An 18,416-nucleotide genomic window follows, 5' to 3' on the forward strand; every position below is an offset into this window, starting at 1 on the left:
GGAGTTGGGCCATCTTCTGCTTTCCCAGGCCGCAGCAGAGAGCTGGATTGGCAATGGAGCAGCTGGGACTTGAACCAGCATCTATATGGGATGCTGGCACTGGAGGCGGTGACTTTATCCACTGTGCTGGCCCCTAAATGTGGGAATTTTTGTTATTTAAATTTGTAAGTGGAGGTCCTTTTCTCTCATTTAAAATTGAAAATGAACCAGTGAAGGTTAGTGTGATATTTTAAAGAACTTATTTCACACCTATTCAAACCTAAGTCCTTCTAGCAAGTTTTCTTTTTGAGTCCCTGCACATTCTATGTCTCTGATTCTCTTTTGTTTTGCTTAGATTCCGTCCTATTTCAGTGTTCCGGGAAGCCAATGAAGATGAGAGTGGCTTCACCTGCTGTGCGTTCTCAGCACGGGAGAGGTTCCTGATGCTTGGCACCTGCACAGGGCAGCTGAAGCTCTATAATGTGTTTAGTGGACAGGAGGAGGCCAGTTACAACTGTCACAACTCGGCTATCACACACCTTGAACCTTCTAGGGTGAGGGTCCCTTCCTCCTGGATGCTCTCGTTTCTAAGATGGGTTGGTGAACTCCTCTTTTATTGGAGTTTCTTGTGAGGAATCCTTACCTCTAAAGTCTAGGTGAAATCGACTGGACTCCAAGGGAAACTGAGGAGTGTGCCGTATCAAGAGAACCGGTTATCTTTGATGTCTTTCCAAGTTTTCTTCCTCTTTTCTTTGGAGCCATTATATTTTTGTTACGAGCTCAGAAGGATTTAATGTGCTGTTAAATTTATTTTCTAGTACACTGCAGGTACATGTATTTAAATCTTAGTGACTTCTGATTATTTCTTGGCTCCTGAAAGTTGTTCTTTTTCTCTTTAATCCAGTAATGCTTTTATGTAAATATTTTAAAAATACTAATGGTAGATAGCAACATCTACATGTATATAAACCCACGTTTACCCTCCTTGGGCCTCCTTCTTTCAGGACGGGTCCTTGCTGCTGACATCTGCTACTTGGAGCCAGCCTTTGTCTGCACTTTGGGGAATGAAATCAGTATTTGATATGAAGTATGTATCTGCTTTTGTAGTCTGGTGTTCCTGTGTTTTGTTTATATAATTTATACTCCATCTATTTGTTGGACTAGAGGCCTTTTGGGAAGTAGGATGCTGTAAGTTATTGTTAACTTCTTCATTTTAGGCTTATGTTTTAATAAAATTTTATCTTTTAATTTCTAGATGCTCCTGGAAAGTATATGCTTGCCCATTTGGGCAGCAGATCCTTCACTTAACTCCAAATGGCCATCTTTATACTTTGCCAAGTTCACATGGGCCATTTACATTCTAATCTTTCGTATTTCAAAGGCACATGTGCCCTATGGTCATTTTTCCAACCAAGGAATCCCTGTCAGGGTATGCTTAGACACACTGCTGGAGGGAATGTTTTTAATCTCACTGTACAGGCGTTTCCTCTGTGGGAGCCAAGGCATTAAGAGGCTGCAGTGTGTGCAGGAGTCTGTCTTGAACATCTTGACCTCTCAGTGCTTTTGTCCGTAGGCATTCCTTCACAGAAGACCACTATGTTGAGTTCAGTAAGCACTCTCAGGATCGAGTCATAGGCACGAAGGGAGACATTGCCCACGTAAGTGCTGGAGAAACCTCTGCTTTCACGCTCACTTTGCTCATTTGTTAATTCAGAAATATTCTGGACTGAATGTGAGGACTTAGTGGGTATCTAGAAATTATAGTGATAGTCCTTCCAGTTAAACTCTAGAAGTGTATTAAAGTAGTTTTAAGTTATATAGGAAAAATGAAATAATTGACTCTGAACTTAATCTTGCAGCTTGAGGAAGATGCTGTTAGCACAGCAGATATCTTTGAGTTCTTACCAAGTTTTAGGTGAGATAAAATCCCTGCATTTTTGGGCTCATGTTAGATGGTTGGTTGCTGCAGAGGAAAAGAAAGAAGCAGTGTAAGAGGGAAGAAATGCTTGATAGTGTGGTCAGGGACTGTTTTGTTAGCTTCACTGATTGGATACTGTTTAAGCAGAGCCCTTGAAGGACTTGTGACTGTCGTGCAGGTGTCATTCTAAGGCAGAGGGAGTAGCCAGGAAACAGCCTTGTTTGGGAGCTGTGAGGCAGAAGAGGGTAAGAGCTAAGGTCAGTGATGGGTACATATCCCGTAGCATCGTGGAGGAGGTAGTTGGGACCTTTAGCTTTTCTTCTGAGGAAGGTGAAGACAACTGGAGGGTGGCAGAAGATATATGACTGGATATGAAAACCTAAAGCATGATTTGTTTCTGTGAGAGAAGCAAAAGTAGACCTTCCAGGCAGGAGGATATTGTATCATGAATAATGGGGCATGATCCAGACAGACATGCAGAGGCCTTGAAAAATGATGGGCCGTAGTCCTGAGGTTTTGGATATGTGAAGTTTGAGATTCTATTAGACATTAACTGGGAATTGAATGTACAGATGGGGAGTTGAGAAGTCTGGGATGGGGGTTAAAATTAGGAGAGTAGTGCTTATATCAATATTTATAGCTGTGAACCTGGATGAGATTAAGGGGGCTAGAGGAGAGGTGTAGGGACAGCACTTGCATGTGCCAGTGTTTAGAAGTTGCCAAATAAGGAGGATCTTAGGGAGGAGACCAGAGAGAGTGACCAGAAAGTCAAAAGGAAACCCCAGGAAAAAGACCTAAAAGCCGAGGGAAGACTGCGTTTGGAGGAATGATTGATCAGTTGAGTCAGAAATTGCTGATGAGTTGAATATAAGAATGAGAACTGAGTGGGAGCGTTGAACAACATAGAGGTTATTATATAGTTACAACTATATTTAGTTATACATAATAGTTCTGGGGCCTGGGCTGTGGTACGGTGGGTTCGGCTGCTTCTTGGGAGGCCAGCATCCCATATCAGAGTAGCAGTTCAACTCCTAGCTGCTCTGCTTCCCATTTAGCTTCCTACTAATATGCCTGGGAAGGCAGCAGTGATGGCCCAAATATTGGGACCCCTGTCACTCATTAGACCAGGGTGGAGTTCTGGCTTCAGCTTGGCCCAGACCTGGCTGTTGTGGCCATTGGGGCAGTAAACCAACGGATAGAAGATCATTCTCTCCCCCTTTGTCTCTCTTGCTCTGCCTTTCAAATAAGTACATAAATCTTTAAAATATAGGCTGTACACTGATCAGACAAAATCTTGGTTAGAGTGGTTTCATAGGAGGAGTGAAATAGACACACTGAGTATAGTTAGTTCCTTTAAATTATTTTGTTGGGATACAAAGCAGAGAAGTAGAGTAATAAATAGCTTGAGGGGAGAATTTAGCATGGTAAAGGGAGGATTTCCCTCAACTTTTCATTTGAAAATGTTACAACATACTAAAATCATATGGAAAGAATGGTACATGTGTTCACTACCTAGATTCATCACTTTAATATTTTTCCATACTTTCTCTATGAATGTGTTTTTCTCAATTTGAAAGTGAGTTACAAGCATCATTACAGAACATGCATCATCTTTTTTTTTAATATTTTTATTTATTTGAAAGGCAGAGTTACAGAGAGGCAAAGACAGAGAGAGAAGCTTTCCATCTGCTGGTTCATTCCCCAAATGGCTGCAACAGCTGGAGCTGGACCGATCCAAAGCCAAGAGCTAGGAGCTTCTTCCAGGTCACCCATGCGTGTGCAGGGGCCCAAGCACTTGGGCTTTCTTCCACTGCTTTCCCAGGCCATATCAGAGACCTGGATCAGAAGTGGAGCAGCCGGGATTTGAACTGGTGCCCATATGGGTTGCCAGCACTGTAGGCGGCGGTCTTACCCGCTATGCCACAGCGCCGGTCCCTGAACATGTATCTTCTAACAATAAAACTATTTAATTACATAGTCACATATCCAAATTAAGAAAATTAGAGTAGTTCTCAAATATCATCTAATATCCAGTCCATGCCCAGTTTTTCCAGGTGTTCTTGATGTGTTTGATTTCATATATGTTTTTTTTTTTTTTCCTGAACTAGGATCCAGCCAAGATTCACATATTGCATTTGGTTATTATGTTTAATGTTTTAAAAGCCAAGAACCCTTTCTCCAGTTCTCATGGCACTGACTTTTGAAGAGACCAGGCTAGTTGTCTTGTCCCATGATCTGGATGTTTGTTTCCTTGTGGTGTTTCCTTATTTGTTTCCAAATCAAAAGAGTTTTTTTTTTTTTTTTTTTTTTTTTTTTTTTTTTAAAGAGATAGGAAATATTATAGCACACTTGTAAACTGATGGGAAAGATCTGGTCTCTGCATGAGTTGTGCATTGTAGCCTTTGGAAACTTAGTAGGTGGACTAAAATAGGTATATTGGGAGGTTTTAAGAAGAAAAGAGTATTTCTTAGATGTTTTTCTTTATAAAGTGACCCTTAGAGAGTATTCTGTGGGTAATCATTGATTGATCCATATGGAGAATTTCTCAGTTTTTATCTTAGAAACATTTTTCTGTTTCTTGAAAAGGGAAAAGGGAAGAAGAGTTTTCTTATCTTTAATGCAGTTTCACTTTTCATTTTCCTATCATAGGAAGGGGGTATTCAAGCCTTGAATGGGAACCAAAGTACTTGAACTTTGCTTGGATTGGATCTTCCACTTTCCAGTTACTTTACACTATTAGAGCTTTTGTAATTTCAGTGGGAAGGATTTAGAATACATGAGAGAGATATTTAACAGTTTCTCTTTAAATTTGTCAGTGGATGGTTTGGTCTGATTTTTCTCTTCCCACCCCTTCTTCTCTAAAGATTTATGATATTCAGATTGGCAACAAGCTGTTGACTCTGTTTAACCCAGATCTTGCTAACAACTACAAGAGGAACTGTGCCACCTTTAATCCTACAGATGATCTTGTCTTAAATGATGGCGTCCTCTGGGATGTCCGCTCTGCACAGGCCATCCACAAGTTTGACAAGTTCAACATGAACATCAGTGGCGTTTTTCATCCGAATGGGCTGGAAGTCATCATTAATACTGAGATTGTATCCTTTACACTAATTTCTTATTTTCCGTTTTGTTTTATGGTTTGCGATGTAGATACAATTTCTCTTTCCACCGATACTTGGGTAAAGTGTCCACACTGGAAGTAACATGATGCCTGTCCTTTGGTTGGAGTGTTAGGGAATCTCCAGCACACACATGGTTATGCTGGAAATTCCTGATGACTTTCACTAGTATATTTTCCGTGTATTGGGAAGAGTCGCCATAGGTTCTTGCCTCCTTGTCTCCAAATATTGGATGGAGTTTTTTTCTGTCCTCAGAAGGGTTTTGTGTTTGCTATATAGAAATCACTTCCTAGGGGCCAGCACAGGAACCCAGAGGATTAAAGCCCGGCCTGTAGCGCTGGCATCCCATGTGGGCGCTGATTTGAGTCCTGGCTGCTCCACTTCCCATCCAGCTCTCTGCTATGGCCTGAGAAAGCAGTGGAAGATGGTCCAAGTCCTTGGGCCCCTGCACCTGGGTGGGAGACCTGGAAGAAGCTCCTGGCTCCTGGCTTTGGATCTGCTCAGCTCTGGCTGTTGCAATCATAGTTGCAATCTCTCTGTAACTCTTTCAAATAAATAAAATAAATCTTAAAAACAACAAAAAAATTAATTACTAGCCATAAGAGGGAAAGGAAAGTGCTACTATTGGAGGAAGGGAGCTCATATACTTGAGGTACCATAGGATATTTTCAGGGACATCATTCAGTAATATGTATTGACCTTTTTTTAAAATAGTTTCTGGTTTTTGTTTTTTAAAGATTTATTTTATTTTTAAAATTTGTTTGAAAGGCTAAGTTAGAGAAAGAGAGAGGTTTTTCATCTGCTGGTTTGCAATGGCCAGGGCTGGGCCAAGCTGAAATCAGACCAGGAGCTTCTTCAGGGTCTCCCACGCTGGAGCATGGGCCCAAGCACTTGGACCATCCTCCGTGGCTTTCCCAGGTGCATTAGCAGGGAGCTGGATCACAAATGGAGTAGCAGGGACTGGAACCGGCACCCATATGGGATGCCAGCACTGGAGGCGGTGATTTTACCTGCTACACAACAGCCTGGTCCCTGTATTGAGTTGTTTTTGTTTTAATTTTTTTTTTTTTTTAAGATTTATTTATTTGAAAGAGTTACACAGAGAGAGAAGAAAAGGCAAATAGAGGTCTTCCATCCGCTGGTTCACTCCCCAGTTGGCTGCAAGGCTGGAGCTGCGCTGATTTGAAGCCAGGAGCCAGGAGCTGCTTCCAGGTCTCCTACATGGGTTCAGGGGCCCAAGGACTTGGGTCATCTTCTTCTGCTGTCCCAGGCCATAGCAGAGAGCTGGATCCGGAGTGTAGCAGCCGGGACTTGAACTAGCGCCCATTTGGGATGCCGGCACTATGGTGGCAGCTTTACCTGCTACGCCACAGTGCCGGCCTCCTGTACTGACTTTCAGCACTGAGCTGGGCACTTGGCCCAGCGGTTAGGCTACCATTTGGGAAGCTGTTACCCCATATTGGAGTGCCCGGGGGTCAGGTCCCAGCTGTGCTCTGTTTGAGCTTCCTGTGGATGCACCTTGGGAGGCAGCAAGTAGTGGCCTGAGCAGCTGGGTCCCTGCCCCAGCTGTGCATGAGAGCTGATGGAGGATAGTTCTTAGTTCTGCTGTGGCCTGGCCCAGCCCCAGCTGCTGCAGACATTTAGGATGTGAATCAGCAGATAAATGGGAGATCTCTCTCTCTTTGTCTGCCTCTTTGTCTGCCTTCCTAAAAATGACAAATGTAATTGATACCTAGCCAAATGAAAAATGCAGTAGTTTAGAATTTCCTTCATGAAGTTAGTTAAGAAGTCCGGTGAAAAATAAGTTTTCCTTGACCCCTCTTCCTCCCAGTGGGACCTTCGAACTTTCCATCTCTTACACACTGTTCCTGCTTTGGATCAGTGTCGTGTGGTGTTCAACCATACGGGGACTGTGATGTATGGAGGTAATAAACTTTTTACTTTTCTTCATTAATGTCTACCCTCCTTCACTTAATTTGTTAAGTTCTTTTTGGAAATATCTATTGTGAATTGGAAAGCATCTGAAAGACATAATATAAGAAACAAAATGATAGTACAACTGTTGACAAAAGAGAAGGTGGAATTGTTGATTTACAGCTGTGGTGGGAAATCTTTTTCTCTGCCATGGGCCATTTGGATGTTTATAACATCATTTGTGGACCAAACAAAAGTTTCAACTTATTTCATAAAACCATATGGTCTTGGCACTTCTTTTTATTTATAAAATAGCTTTTATTTTATTTTTTCCTAAAGAAATAAATTTCATAAGTACAATTTTAGGAATATAGTGATTCTTGCCACCAGACCTGCCCTCCCATCTCCTCTCCTACCCTACTTCCTCATCCCTCTTCCCATTCCCAGTCGTATTCTCCATTAAGATTCCTTTCGATTAACTTTATACACAGAAGACTGACTATACTAAATAAAAATTTCAACAATTTGTATACACACACACACACACACAAGAACTGTTTGAAAAAAAGTTTTACAGTTAATTCTAAGAATACAACTCATTGAGGACAGAGGTCCTGCATTGGAAGTAAGTGCACAGGGACTCCTGTTGTTAATTTAACAGTTAACACTCTTATGTATGGTGTCAGTGATCACCCAAGGCTCTTGACATGAGCTTCCAAGACTGTGGAAGCCTTTTGAATCCACAGTCTCTGTCAGTATTTAGACAAGGCCATAACCAAAGTGGAAGTTCTTTCCTCCCTTCAGAGAAAAGTACCTCCTTCTCTGATGGCCACTTCTTTCCACTGGGGTCTCAGTAACAGAGATCCTTCATGTAGGAGGTTTTGTTTTTGTTTGTTTGTTTTTTTTTTTTTTTTTTTTTTTTTTTTTTTTTTTTTTTTTTTTGCCACAGGTGATAGATTTTTTTTAGGTGGTCAATATATATTTTTAATTTCTTTTTGAGAGTTATTCTGGAAATGTGTTATATGCTTACCCCTTTGGGCAGTCTTTATTTTTCTTAAAAATTTGTATGATTCAAAACTATTTCTTTGGGATAAATTGAGAAGGCATTTAACTCAGCACAGTTTATCTTCTGCCAAAAGAAAGATTTCCTTTATATACTGTTTATCCGGACTGCCAGTAAAACACATGTGTATTCAACAAAAACACCAAAAAAAGGTAAAATAGTAACACTTAAAAAAAATCAGCTTAAAAATTAGCCTACTGTAGATTTATTGAATTTTGGATCAAGCCTATAGCTGCCTTGGTAGGGTCAGACCAAATGATTTCCTGGGGCTTGTATGGCCCATGGGCTGGGTGTTCCCCACCCTTGATTTAGGAGGAAAGGCAACTGACTTTGAAGATAACAAGTCTTGTATAGAAAGAAATTTTATGTAATAATTTTCCACATATCAATATGAACTTAAAACTGTTCATGTCTATTGTCTTGCAATAAAGTCTTTGGCTGTGACACCGTTTGCCACAGTAGATTGACTATGCAAGGGTACTGTGAGAGGAACCAATTGGATGCAACTAAGCTTTTTTTATTTATTTTATTTTTTTTATTTTTTGACAGGCAGAGTGGATAGTGAGAGAGAGAGACAGAGAGAAAGGTCTTCCTTTGCCGTTGGTTCACCCTCCAATGGCCACCGCGGCCGGCGCGCTGCGCTGATCCGATGGCAGGAGCCAGGAGCCAGGTGCTTTTCCTGGTCTCCCATGGGGTACAGGGCCCAAGCACCTGGGCCATCCTCCACTGCACTCCCTGGCCACAGCAGAGAGCTGGCCTGGAAGAGGGGCAACCGGGACAGAATCCGGCGCCCTGACAGGGACTAGAACCCGGTGTGCCGGCGCCGCAAGGCGGAGGATTAGCCTAGTGAGCCGCGGCGCCGGCCGCAACTAAACTTACTTATAAGGAAACGGTGAGGCCGGCGCCGCGGCACACTTGGCTAATCCTCCGCCTTGCGGCGTCGGCACACCGGGTTCTAGTCCCGGTCAGGGCGCCGGATTCTGTCCCGGTTGCCCCTCTTCCAGGCCAGCTCTCTGCTGTGGCCAGGGAGTGCAGTGGAGGATGGCCCAAGTGCTTGGGCCCTGCACCCCATGGGAGACCAGGATAAGTACCTGGCTCCTGCCATCGGATCACCATGGTGCGCCGGCCGCAGCGGCCATTGGAGGGTGAACCAACGGCAAAGGAAGACCTTTCTCTCTGTCTCTCTCTCTCACTGTCTGTCTCTCTCTCTCACTGTCCACTCTGCCTGTCAAAAAAAAAAAAAAAAAAAAAAAGGAAACAGTGAAATCCTCATTGGCTGATACATTTTCTGCACTTCTGAATAGGGGACATTTCTGATTCTTAATTGTTTGCTTTCCCCTCCCCCCCAGCTATGTTGCAGGCGGACGATGAAGATGACTTAATGGAAGAAAGGATGAAGAGCCCTTTTGGGTCATCCTTCCGAACATTTAATGCAACTGACTACAAACCTATAGGTAAGTGTGAGGGGCAGAACTTGATCATCGTCCTGTTCTGGGCTTCCTTCCCTAGGCACTTCTTATTTCTACGGAGCACTGTCAGTTTTCACTGGAAAGCAGAGGAGTTACAGAAGTATTTATAAACCATCACCTAGAGTTCCTTTAGAGGAAAAGCAGGTGATTTTTAATAACTTTAAATTTATTTTCATTTTATATGAAAGGCAGAGAAAGGGACAGAGAGAAAGATAGCATCCATACTCTGATTCCCTCCTCAAATCCTGCGACAGCCAAGTCTGGGACTGGTGGAAGCCAGGAGCCAGGAACTCGCTCCTGGGTCTCCTACATGGATGGCACAGACCCTAGTACTTGAGCCATTGTCTAGTCCTCCCAGGGTGTGCATTAGCAGGAAGTGGAGTAGCCAGGACTTGAATCAGGCACTCTGAAATGCAATGCTGGGGCCCCAAGGGGCCATTTAGCCACTGTACCACATGCCTGCCCCAAGGAAGAGCAGGTGTTAAGATCACAGCAGTAGCCCAGATCTCAGTCTTGTCTTGCTGTTTTCCCAGCGACCATTGATGTGAAACGGAACATCTTTGACTTGTGCACGGACACCAAAGACTGCTATCTTGCTGTCATTGAGGTAAAGGGGTTACAGAGGGTCTGTTTTTTCTGGTGTTCAGGATCAAATATCAAAATGCACTGCAGGTATTTTGTTGGACATAAGATGTGTTCTAAAGTTGATGTATTCTGATGGTATTACTGATAAATCTCATTTGATGAGTTTTGGGAGATGAACGCTGTAAGAGAAAGAGTACAGTGGTCTCTCCTGTGTTTACATCCCTCACTGCTCAAGCTTTTCCATCCTGTGTCTCTCTGTGTTCCAGGCATATTTTCAGTCTGCTCAAGAATTTTAGGTACTGATTAGGTAATGGCTGCCCGTCAGAGCTGAGGTGTAGATGTGAACCTTCTGACAGCTCATTGATCTTTTTGGTCTGGGTGTTTTATTCCAGAATCAAGGTAGCATGGATGCCCTGAACATGGACACAGTGTGCAGACTGTATGAAGTAGGCAGGCAGCGGCTGGCAGAGGATGAAGATGAAGAAGAGGACCAGGTCAGTTCAGTGACCTTTGAGATTCTTTTATGCTCAGCAGTCTTCTTGGAAGTTAGGTTCTTCTGATTTTGCTTTGGTGGGGTGGGGGGTGCATGGTAGGGTTGGGGGTTAAGATACACAAATGCTGTCAGCTGCCTGAAGTCACATTGCTGAGGATGTGGATTATAGAAATGGGTTAACTTGTTAAAATTCTGGTTTACTATTTCCTCAGTTTTGTGACATAGTCTGTTTTCAGAGTAATAGAGTGCAACTTACACAAGAATGTGGTTTGTGAAAAAAATGGAGTTAAAAGGTCTATTTTGGTGCAAAAAATTTTGAACTCCATGTATACAAAGGTTCCTAAAGAGAAGCACAATTCCTACACTGGGAGATGAAACAGAAGTGAGCCCAAGGTCTGTAAAACAGGTGTGTTACCTCCTCTGCTCAGATCTCTTCCTCCCCCGCTGGGATGAGAGGAAGTGCACTTGCCTTGGCTTGCCAACGCCACAGTTCTCTGTCCATCATCCATGATCGGTCTGGTAAAGTGCAGACAGTGGTTAGGGATGATAATGAAATAGCTTCCTGTTACTGTTATAGCTTTCCCAGACAGCTTGTTCTTAACATTTAAAATAATTTTTTAAAAGCAAAGATGTTTTAAATCTTAAGACTAATTTTATGGGCAAAAGACCCATGCTTTTCTCTAGCAGGGCTTAATGCTAACTAAAGAGGGGTGTGGGTTTCACTGTTAATTGTACAGGTTATGAGTATGCAGTTCTCTAAGTGAAATCCTTCTTTGAATACTGTAGCACCTGTACATCAAAAGTGGTGCAGTCCACCTGGCTCAGATAGCTGAAACAAACTCCCGTGTGTGCTCTGTTGTTTCTGGTGGTATCTTCGCGTTGACCAGCATGTATTTTATTAGAGCTCAGAGATTTGTAATGCCCAGATAGTTTTCTGAGAGTGAGGAAAAGAAGTGTGTGTGTAGGACAGTGCTGGTGATCACGGTGGGATCAGAGCAGAGCCTTGTCCAGGGCCAGGTTGCTCCTGGTCGGAGGTTCTCCCTCCCCTCCTACACAGATGGGAGTTGTCATGATCCCTCTGAATTCCATGGAAATCTTTGGTTCTTTCTTTGGTTCTTTTCCATAGTTTTTTATATACCACATGGATCATAATGCAGACTTAGCACCAGAGTGGAGATCACTCACGAGACGCTGCGGGGATTTTCTAGTGAAGCAAGCTTTCCTTCAGTGCCTGCAGCCGCAGGGCCTGTAAAGACCTTGGCATCACGGGTGAGGGACCAGCAGTGTTTAGAGCCCGTGTGGGTTACAAGATAGAGGTCCAGAGGACAGGGCTTCAGATTGATACTTGAGCTCTTTAATGTTTTCATGAATGTTGTACTATTTACCTTGTGCATTTTGTTAGTCTGTCTGGGTAGCAGAGCTTGGAAGTGGTGTAAATCCTCCAAATTTTGTATGGCTTCCTTGAGTGGATTTTTTTTTTTTTTAAGGTTTTATTTACTTACTTTAAAGGCAGAGTTAGAGAGATATCCTCCATCCTCCGGTTCACTTGCCAAATAGCTACAACTGGGCCTGGCTGAAGCCAGGAGCTTCTTATGGGTCTCCCACATGGGTGCAGGGGTTCAAGGACTTGGGGTGTCTCCTACTGCCTTCCCACGTGCATTAGCAGGAAGTTGGATTGGAAGTAGAACAGCCTATATTCAAACTGGCACCCACATGAGATGCTGGTGCTGCAGATGGCGGCTTAACCCACTATGCCACAGTGCTGGCCCCAAATGGCTTTTTTAATAGTGTCTCTTTTTTTTTCATTCTTGATTTGGTTAGCTACCTTAGACACTCTGCTCCCTCAATGCATAATTTTTCACTTCAGCTGTTATGAAATAAGATGTACTTTTTTTTTTTTTTTTTTTTTTTGACAGAGTGGACAGAGAGAGAGAAAGGTCTTCCTTTTTTCCATTGGTTCACCCCCCAATGGCTACTGCAGCCGGCGTGCCGCAGCCAGCGCACCGCGCTGATCTGAAGCCAGGAGCCAGGTGCTTCTCCTGGTCTCCCATGGGGTGCAGGGCCCAAGCACTTGGGCCATCCTCCACTGCCTTCCCAGGCCACAGCAGAGAGCTGGCCTGGAAGAGGGGCAACCGGGACAGAATCCGGCGCCCCGACCGGGACTAGAACCTGGTGTGCCGGCGCCGCAGGCGGAGGATTAGCCTATTGAGCCGTGGCGCTGGCCAAGAAGTACCCTTAAATGGACCTAGGAGGTTCAGTTGTCAAGCCACTTGGTTGTACATTACAGTGATTCCAGTGGCTGCAGGCTGTCTGCTCCTCTGGAATTATTCTTCCCTTGTGGGTATCGGTTCTTTCTGAGCCTTTCTGGATGTTACATACTTAACTGTAAATCTGAAGCAGCAGCTTGATTTGAAACTGTTTACCAACACCATTGTCCTTCCCCTCCAAGAGTTTGCAGTTGACAAGATCCTGGGCGGCAGTCTTCTGGAGAACATCACCTGGGTCCCTGTGATGTCCAGTGTCTGTCTCTGAGGAGAGGTCAGAGCTTGAAGGGAACCTGGGCTTGCCCGGGCATCTTGGGAATGGAGGCTGTTCTTTGAGTTGGGCTCTTAGAGTGTGGAGTGGTGAGAGGCAGAAGGCACTGGGAGATAGGTGGCTGGTTATGTAGAAGCAAGAGACCACCATAAGAGAATCAAGCATTGTTTCTCCTATCCTCTTCAAGGAGCATCGGATTGGGGAAGAGACTGACTGGGTCTCCTTCTGCAGTTTTGCTTAACTTCAGCTTTCAGTGATTAAAGAGAAGACCCTAGAGAGCACATAGGGTGGTGGGTAGGACTTGCATCCGTGCTGTGTGGCCAGGACAGCCAGGATCGAGGAGGGCAGGCTTCAGAGGGCCCACGAGTAGCTCAGTGGCCCAGGCTATAGAAGAGCTTGAACCTTTCTAGCTCTAACAGGACTCGGTGTTTGGCTTGGTATGGACGTGATGGGCAAATAAGCCTGCTTTCCGGGTTTCTCCAGATCTAGGCCTGTTTCACTGTGCTGACACATACCCCTTACCAGTCATCTGGTGTGTGTTATGTCTGAAGGACTGGAGACCTGCTTTCCCCACAAGCCCTTAGCGTTTTGCTTTTGATTTAGAGCTATGTTAGGATGACACTGTATCTAAGGAAGTCTTCTTTGTAACCTTAATTTCCTTGCTCCACATTCCTCCTAGAATCTTGTAGTATTTTTGCTGTATTTACTATCTCTCAGATTTCTCTTCACTGCTTCTTCCTGTGCCAGCTGCAGGTTGTTCTTCTTTTTTTAAATCCTGTTCCTTTATATTTCACCTGATTTTGCAACTAGAGACTTGTCATTTTCATATGACTCATTTGCTATTCAAAGTTTTGTCCTGGTCTAAATATCTGCTCCCAGGTCCCAGATGGTCCAGGTATGACATCATCTATGGCTTAGGGATGCAGGCACCTGTGACCAGCACCTTTGAATTTGCCTTTACACCTTAGCAAAATAAACTCAGAAGCATAGAGTCAGCTGCCGTCTCATTAAGTGGTCCAGCATAAACTACCTGAATAAAATGGGTATTTATTTGGAAAAGCTTTATTGAGAGACACACCATAAAAATAGTTGTGTGGTGTTTTTTTTTTTTTTTTTTTTTTTTTTTGCACAGGCAGAGTTAGAGAGAGACAGAGAGAAAGGTCCTCCTTCCCTTGGTTCACCCCACAATTGGCCGCTACGGCTGGTGCACTGCGCTGATCCGAAGCCAGGAGCCAGGTACTTCCTCCTGGTCTCCCATGCGGGTGCAGGGCCCAAGCACTTGGGCCATCCTCCACTGCCCTCCCAGGGCACAGCAGAGAGCTGGACTGGAAGAGGAGCAACCGGGACAGAATCCGGCACCCCAACCTTTAACCATTATATGTAATTAAGTTTGGAAATTATAACAGGAAGGGATGAAGTGTACCTCCATATTGATGAATGAAAGCATACGCAATGTATTTGACAGCCATAAATGTTTGGTTCTGGAGGTTGCTAGTCTGCCTGCATTTTAGGAAAGCCCAGATAAGCCTGTTACTTGTCAGCGTTTTTATTATCCATTAGAAGATTGGTATCTGTATTTGTAAAAATCAATTCAGTCAACTTTGACGTTGACTTTTAGGAAAATTATAGAGCCAAAGATTAGTAATTGATCATTGTTGTTAGACTTTGAAAAGCTAAAACATGAGCCGGCGCCGTGGCTCAATAGGCTAATCCTCCACCTTGCGGCGCCGGCACACCGGGTTCTAGTCCCGGTTGGGGCGCCGGATTCTGTCCCGGTTGCCCCTCTTCCAGGCCAGCTCTCTGCTATGGCCAGGGAGTGCAGTGGAGGATGGCCCAGGTGCTTGGGCCCTGCACCCCATGGGAGACCAGGAAAAGCACCTGGCTCCTGGCTCCTGCCAGGATCAGCGCGGTGCGCCGGCTGCAGCGGCGGCCATTGGAGGGTGAACCAGCGGCAAAAGGAAGACCTTTCTCTCTGTCTCTCTCTCACTGTCCACTCTGCCTGTCAAAAAAAAAAAAAAAAAAAAAAAAAAAAAGAAAAGCTAAAACATTTCAGTTAATTATAGTTGACCTTAAATTTATAAAGAAAAAGCTCAACAAGGAATAATGCTATCTTTTCTCCACTCCATTTTGGAATCTGGGCCACACTGTGTGCTGTGCTTCCTGTGTGCTTTCCACTGCCTAGAAGCGGATGCTAAGCGTCTTCCTAATTACACCCTACTGCACCCTGGTCAGAGTGGAACATGAGCACTCCGGAAAGGCTCTGCCCTGCTCATCCCTTCCCTGCCCCACTAAGAAAACTTTAAAATGTTCTGGAGTTAGAAGATTCTGTGAAGAGAGAGAAATACAAGCATTTCTGACCCTGAAATGAACCATAGCTTTTAAGGAAGTTAATGCCAGAACCAGAAACTAATGGTAAAAGAAGAAGGAATTTAAATTTAGCAAAATATGACATTCTAAATTATCAAGGCAGTAGGGTCAGGTTTGAATTAAAATTTTATAAGGTATCCTTATAAAATAAGGGTCTTGAATGGCATAGAAACAAATGCTGCACCAATATTTAAAAAAAAAATTCAAATTCTGTCAGTCATAGAGACAGTTTGTGGTGGTGAAGGGCAGTTGGGAGTACCTGGATTTGTCTTTGTGGTTCTGGCACTGGGAGTCTCTGGAAATGGTGTACTATTACAGGAAAGCAGAACTTGAGAACTACTAGGCATTTCAGCTGTCATGTTGTGCAGGGGTGCATTGCACAGGTCCCGGGAGAACCCAGAATCCACTTGGGTGAATGTCATTTGGCAAGTTTGGCTCCATCATCCTTGGGTACATGGTTTAGGCACATGTTTTTAGAAAATGTTTTCTCAACTGATTCTGGTGGTCACGTCTGAGTGAGAGCTACCTCGTTTAACAGGGGAGACTGAGACTCAGAGAACCTGGCACTGGAGATTCAGTGAAGGGCTGTTGCCCTCTGTTGCGATTCTGTAACATGAGTCGTATTACGGGGTTTTGACTGGGGAGGATTAAATCCACAGAATGGAAAGCCTGGGGGCCGGCTGGGGGAAGTGTGCTCTGAAAGCGTACAGGAGGGAGCACTGGGGGACCCCGGTTGTGTGAAAAGTGGAAGTTGCCTGGGTGTGAAGCTGTGAAAGTGGGAGAAGTGAAACAGATGTTTGAGATGTTGACATAGTAACTGAGGAAAGTGTGGAAAAGGTGCTAGGTTTAGGCGTGCTTTTAATTCACTGTAGAATGACGAGGTTTTTAAGTTTCTGTAGTACAGATGAATAGAGCTGGCTACTGCGAGTTCAGGGTTTGTGAATGAGAGGAAACGTGAAAGCAGAAATAAAAGTTGGAGGAATCTTGTGCCTCAGTGGCAAGATCTAGAAGAGACTAAATGATCAGGTCAGCAGCCTGACTTGGAATCCAGGATTGGTTAGTGGTAGCCACTGTAAAGAAGCCCAAAAGTTACCTGTTTAGGTCTTCTTATTCCTTTTAGGAGGGTTTCAGTAATGGCAGTCACAACAAACATTTGTTTTCCAGGTGCTTTCTGAAGAGCTTATATATATACGCACATAGATTTTCAGATAGCAACAGTGACCTTCTGAGGGTAAGGAACATACTCCTAAATCAATCATCATGCTAATAGAATCGGATTCAACCGAGACAGTAACTGCTGCTGGTGGAGGAGTGTTGGAGGGAGAGGAACAGATGAATAAGCCAGAGACAGCTGAGAGTTTGGAGGCTGGTGATGAAGGCCATTCCTTTCAAAAATCTGTAGGTTCAGGAAGTTGAGGGCTGTGTGGATGGAGTGTTAGGTTTGGAACTTTAGGCATAAGAGAGGAGCCAGTGGACAAGAATGTGAAAGTGGATGTTGGGAGGGAGCGAGGGGATGAGAAAAATGGCATCTGTGGCCCAGAGCGAGGGTGGGGGCCTGGCTTCTCCCTCAGAAGTGGAGAGCAGAGCAGCGGGCACCTGAGGGAGCCAATGCCAGTTACCTGTTCTCTGTCCTGGAAGGGGAAGTTGGTTATCTCTCAGGGTCTGGGGGATTTGGGTAACTACGAAGTTAACTTAGGTCAGAGAGAGAAGAGTCTGCAATTTTCCTGTAGAGAAATCTGGTAGTGGCTTAATTGAAAATGGCTTGGCCCTGAATCCTTCTATTCTTGTTTCCAAAGCCTAAAAGAAGCCTTAGAGAATTAAAAATCACAGGATTTCTAGATCCAAACATTAACATGATTTAGATGTTGGTGGAGTTGAGCCAGGATTCCAATAAGTTTTTTTTTTAGTGTTTACTTTTTGGGACACTTTAATTCCTAGGAGGGAGAGGGGCTCATGTTGTCATTCTGGTTCTTGACCAGCACAGAGTGCTTCTAAGAGGTTTTTTTGGAGTCAGGCACAGAAATTAAATTCTACCACAGCAGTTCTGACAGGTGCTTAGAAGCCTGTGCTTCATGATGCTGGTTTCAGATGGAAGATTTAGAACAGTAGTGTGTGGCTGCACCCAGGTGTGACAAATCCATGAGAAAAGGCAGCCTTGGGGAACGAGTGGACAGTGAGAACATGTGTTCGTGTCCCTTGCGGCTCTGGTGCAGATGGAGCCCTTCTTTATGCCCCCCCCCCCCCCCCCCAATCAGGGCACTTGTGATGTCCTCATGTAAATACACAACTTTTTCTTCTGATGCAAGGCTGGGTTTGTAGCCTACAGGAAAATTTTGGGGTCTCTGTAGTTCAAAGCTTGGACTTTGCTTGACCTATTTTCTAGTATTACTCCTGGTAGTTTTCTTCCCCATATCTCCTGGAGTTTTTAGAAATTAAAGAACTAACTTCCTGCATTTGCTGGCCAGCCACTGCCTTTTTGAAGTTTAATCTACCTTTAAAAATTGTGCTGTCTTAAATATAATTGTTCTGTTCCATAAAGGCATGAGAGACACAGGCAGGGCTTGGATACTCTCCTTTTCTGTTTTTAAAGTTGATTATTTTAAAGACAGAGGCAGACAGAAATCTCCTGGTCACTGGCTCTCCTCAATTTCCTGCAACAGCTGAGGGTGCTCCAGGCAGAAGCTTGGAGCTGGGAACTCATCTGGGTCTCCTATGTGGGTAACAGGGGCCCACGAAGAAACTGAGCTATCACCGGCTGGCTCCCGGTGTGGTCCCTGAGCAGGAAGCTGGAATTGGGAGTGCAGCCAGGAGTGGATGTCCCACATGGTATCTTCACCCACCACATCAAATGCCTGTCCCCATTATACTTACTTTAAATTGTGGTCCTTACTTAATAGATCAGAGCTAAATTTGGTCAAGGCCAGTATGAAAATATAACTGGAGAAAAGGACAAAGTTGTAATTGGGATTAT

At 44.2% G+C, this 18,416-nt stretch overlaps 1 protein-coding gene across 7 annotated transcripts in view; it reads left to right on the forward strand.

Moving 5' to 3' along the window:
- The window catches only part of DCAF1 (DDB1 and CUL4 associated factor 1), an 87,551-nt gene that overhangs the window by 61,307 nt on the left and 7,828 nt on the right, over window positions 1–18,416 (forward strand). For all 7 annotated transcript variants that reach the window (XM_089306176.1, XM_089306178.1, XM_089306173.1 and 4 more), the window contains 8 exons: window positions 335–533; window positions 984–1,066; window positions 1,553–1,637; window positions 4,762–4,995; window positions 6,851–6,944; window positions 9,346–9,450; window positions 9,999–10,072; window positions 10,443–10,544. In XM_089306176.1, coding sequence (XP_089162302.1) covers window positions 335–533; window positions 984–1,066; window positions 1,553–1,637; window positions 4,762–4,995; window positions 6,851–6,944; window positions 9,346–9,450; window positions 9,999–10,072; window positions 10,443–10,544 — 976 coding nt within the window. The remainder of the gene's footprint in view (window positions 1–334; window positions 534–983; window positions 1,067–1,552; window positions 1,638–4,761; window positions 4,996–6,850; window positions 6,945–9,345; window positions 9,451–9,998; window positions 10,073–10,442; window positions 10,545–18,416) is intronic.

This window comes from Oryctolagus cuniculus, chromosome 10 (genome assembly GCF_051225735.1).
Source record: "Oryctolagus cuniculus isolate XC-2025 breed Fujian yellow rabbit chromosome 10, ASM5122573v1, whole genome shotgun sequence".
Lineage (NCBI taxonomy): Eukaryota > Metazoa > Chordata > Mammalia > Lagomorpha > Leporidae > Oryctolagus > Oryctolagus cuniculus.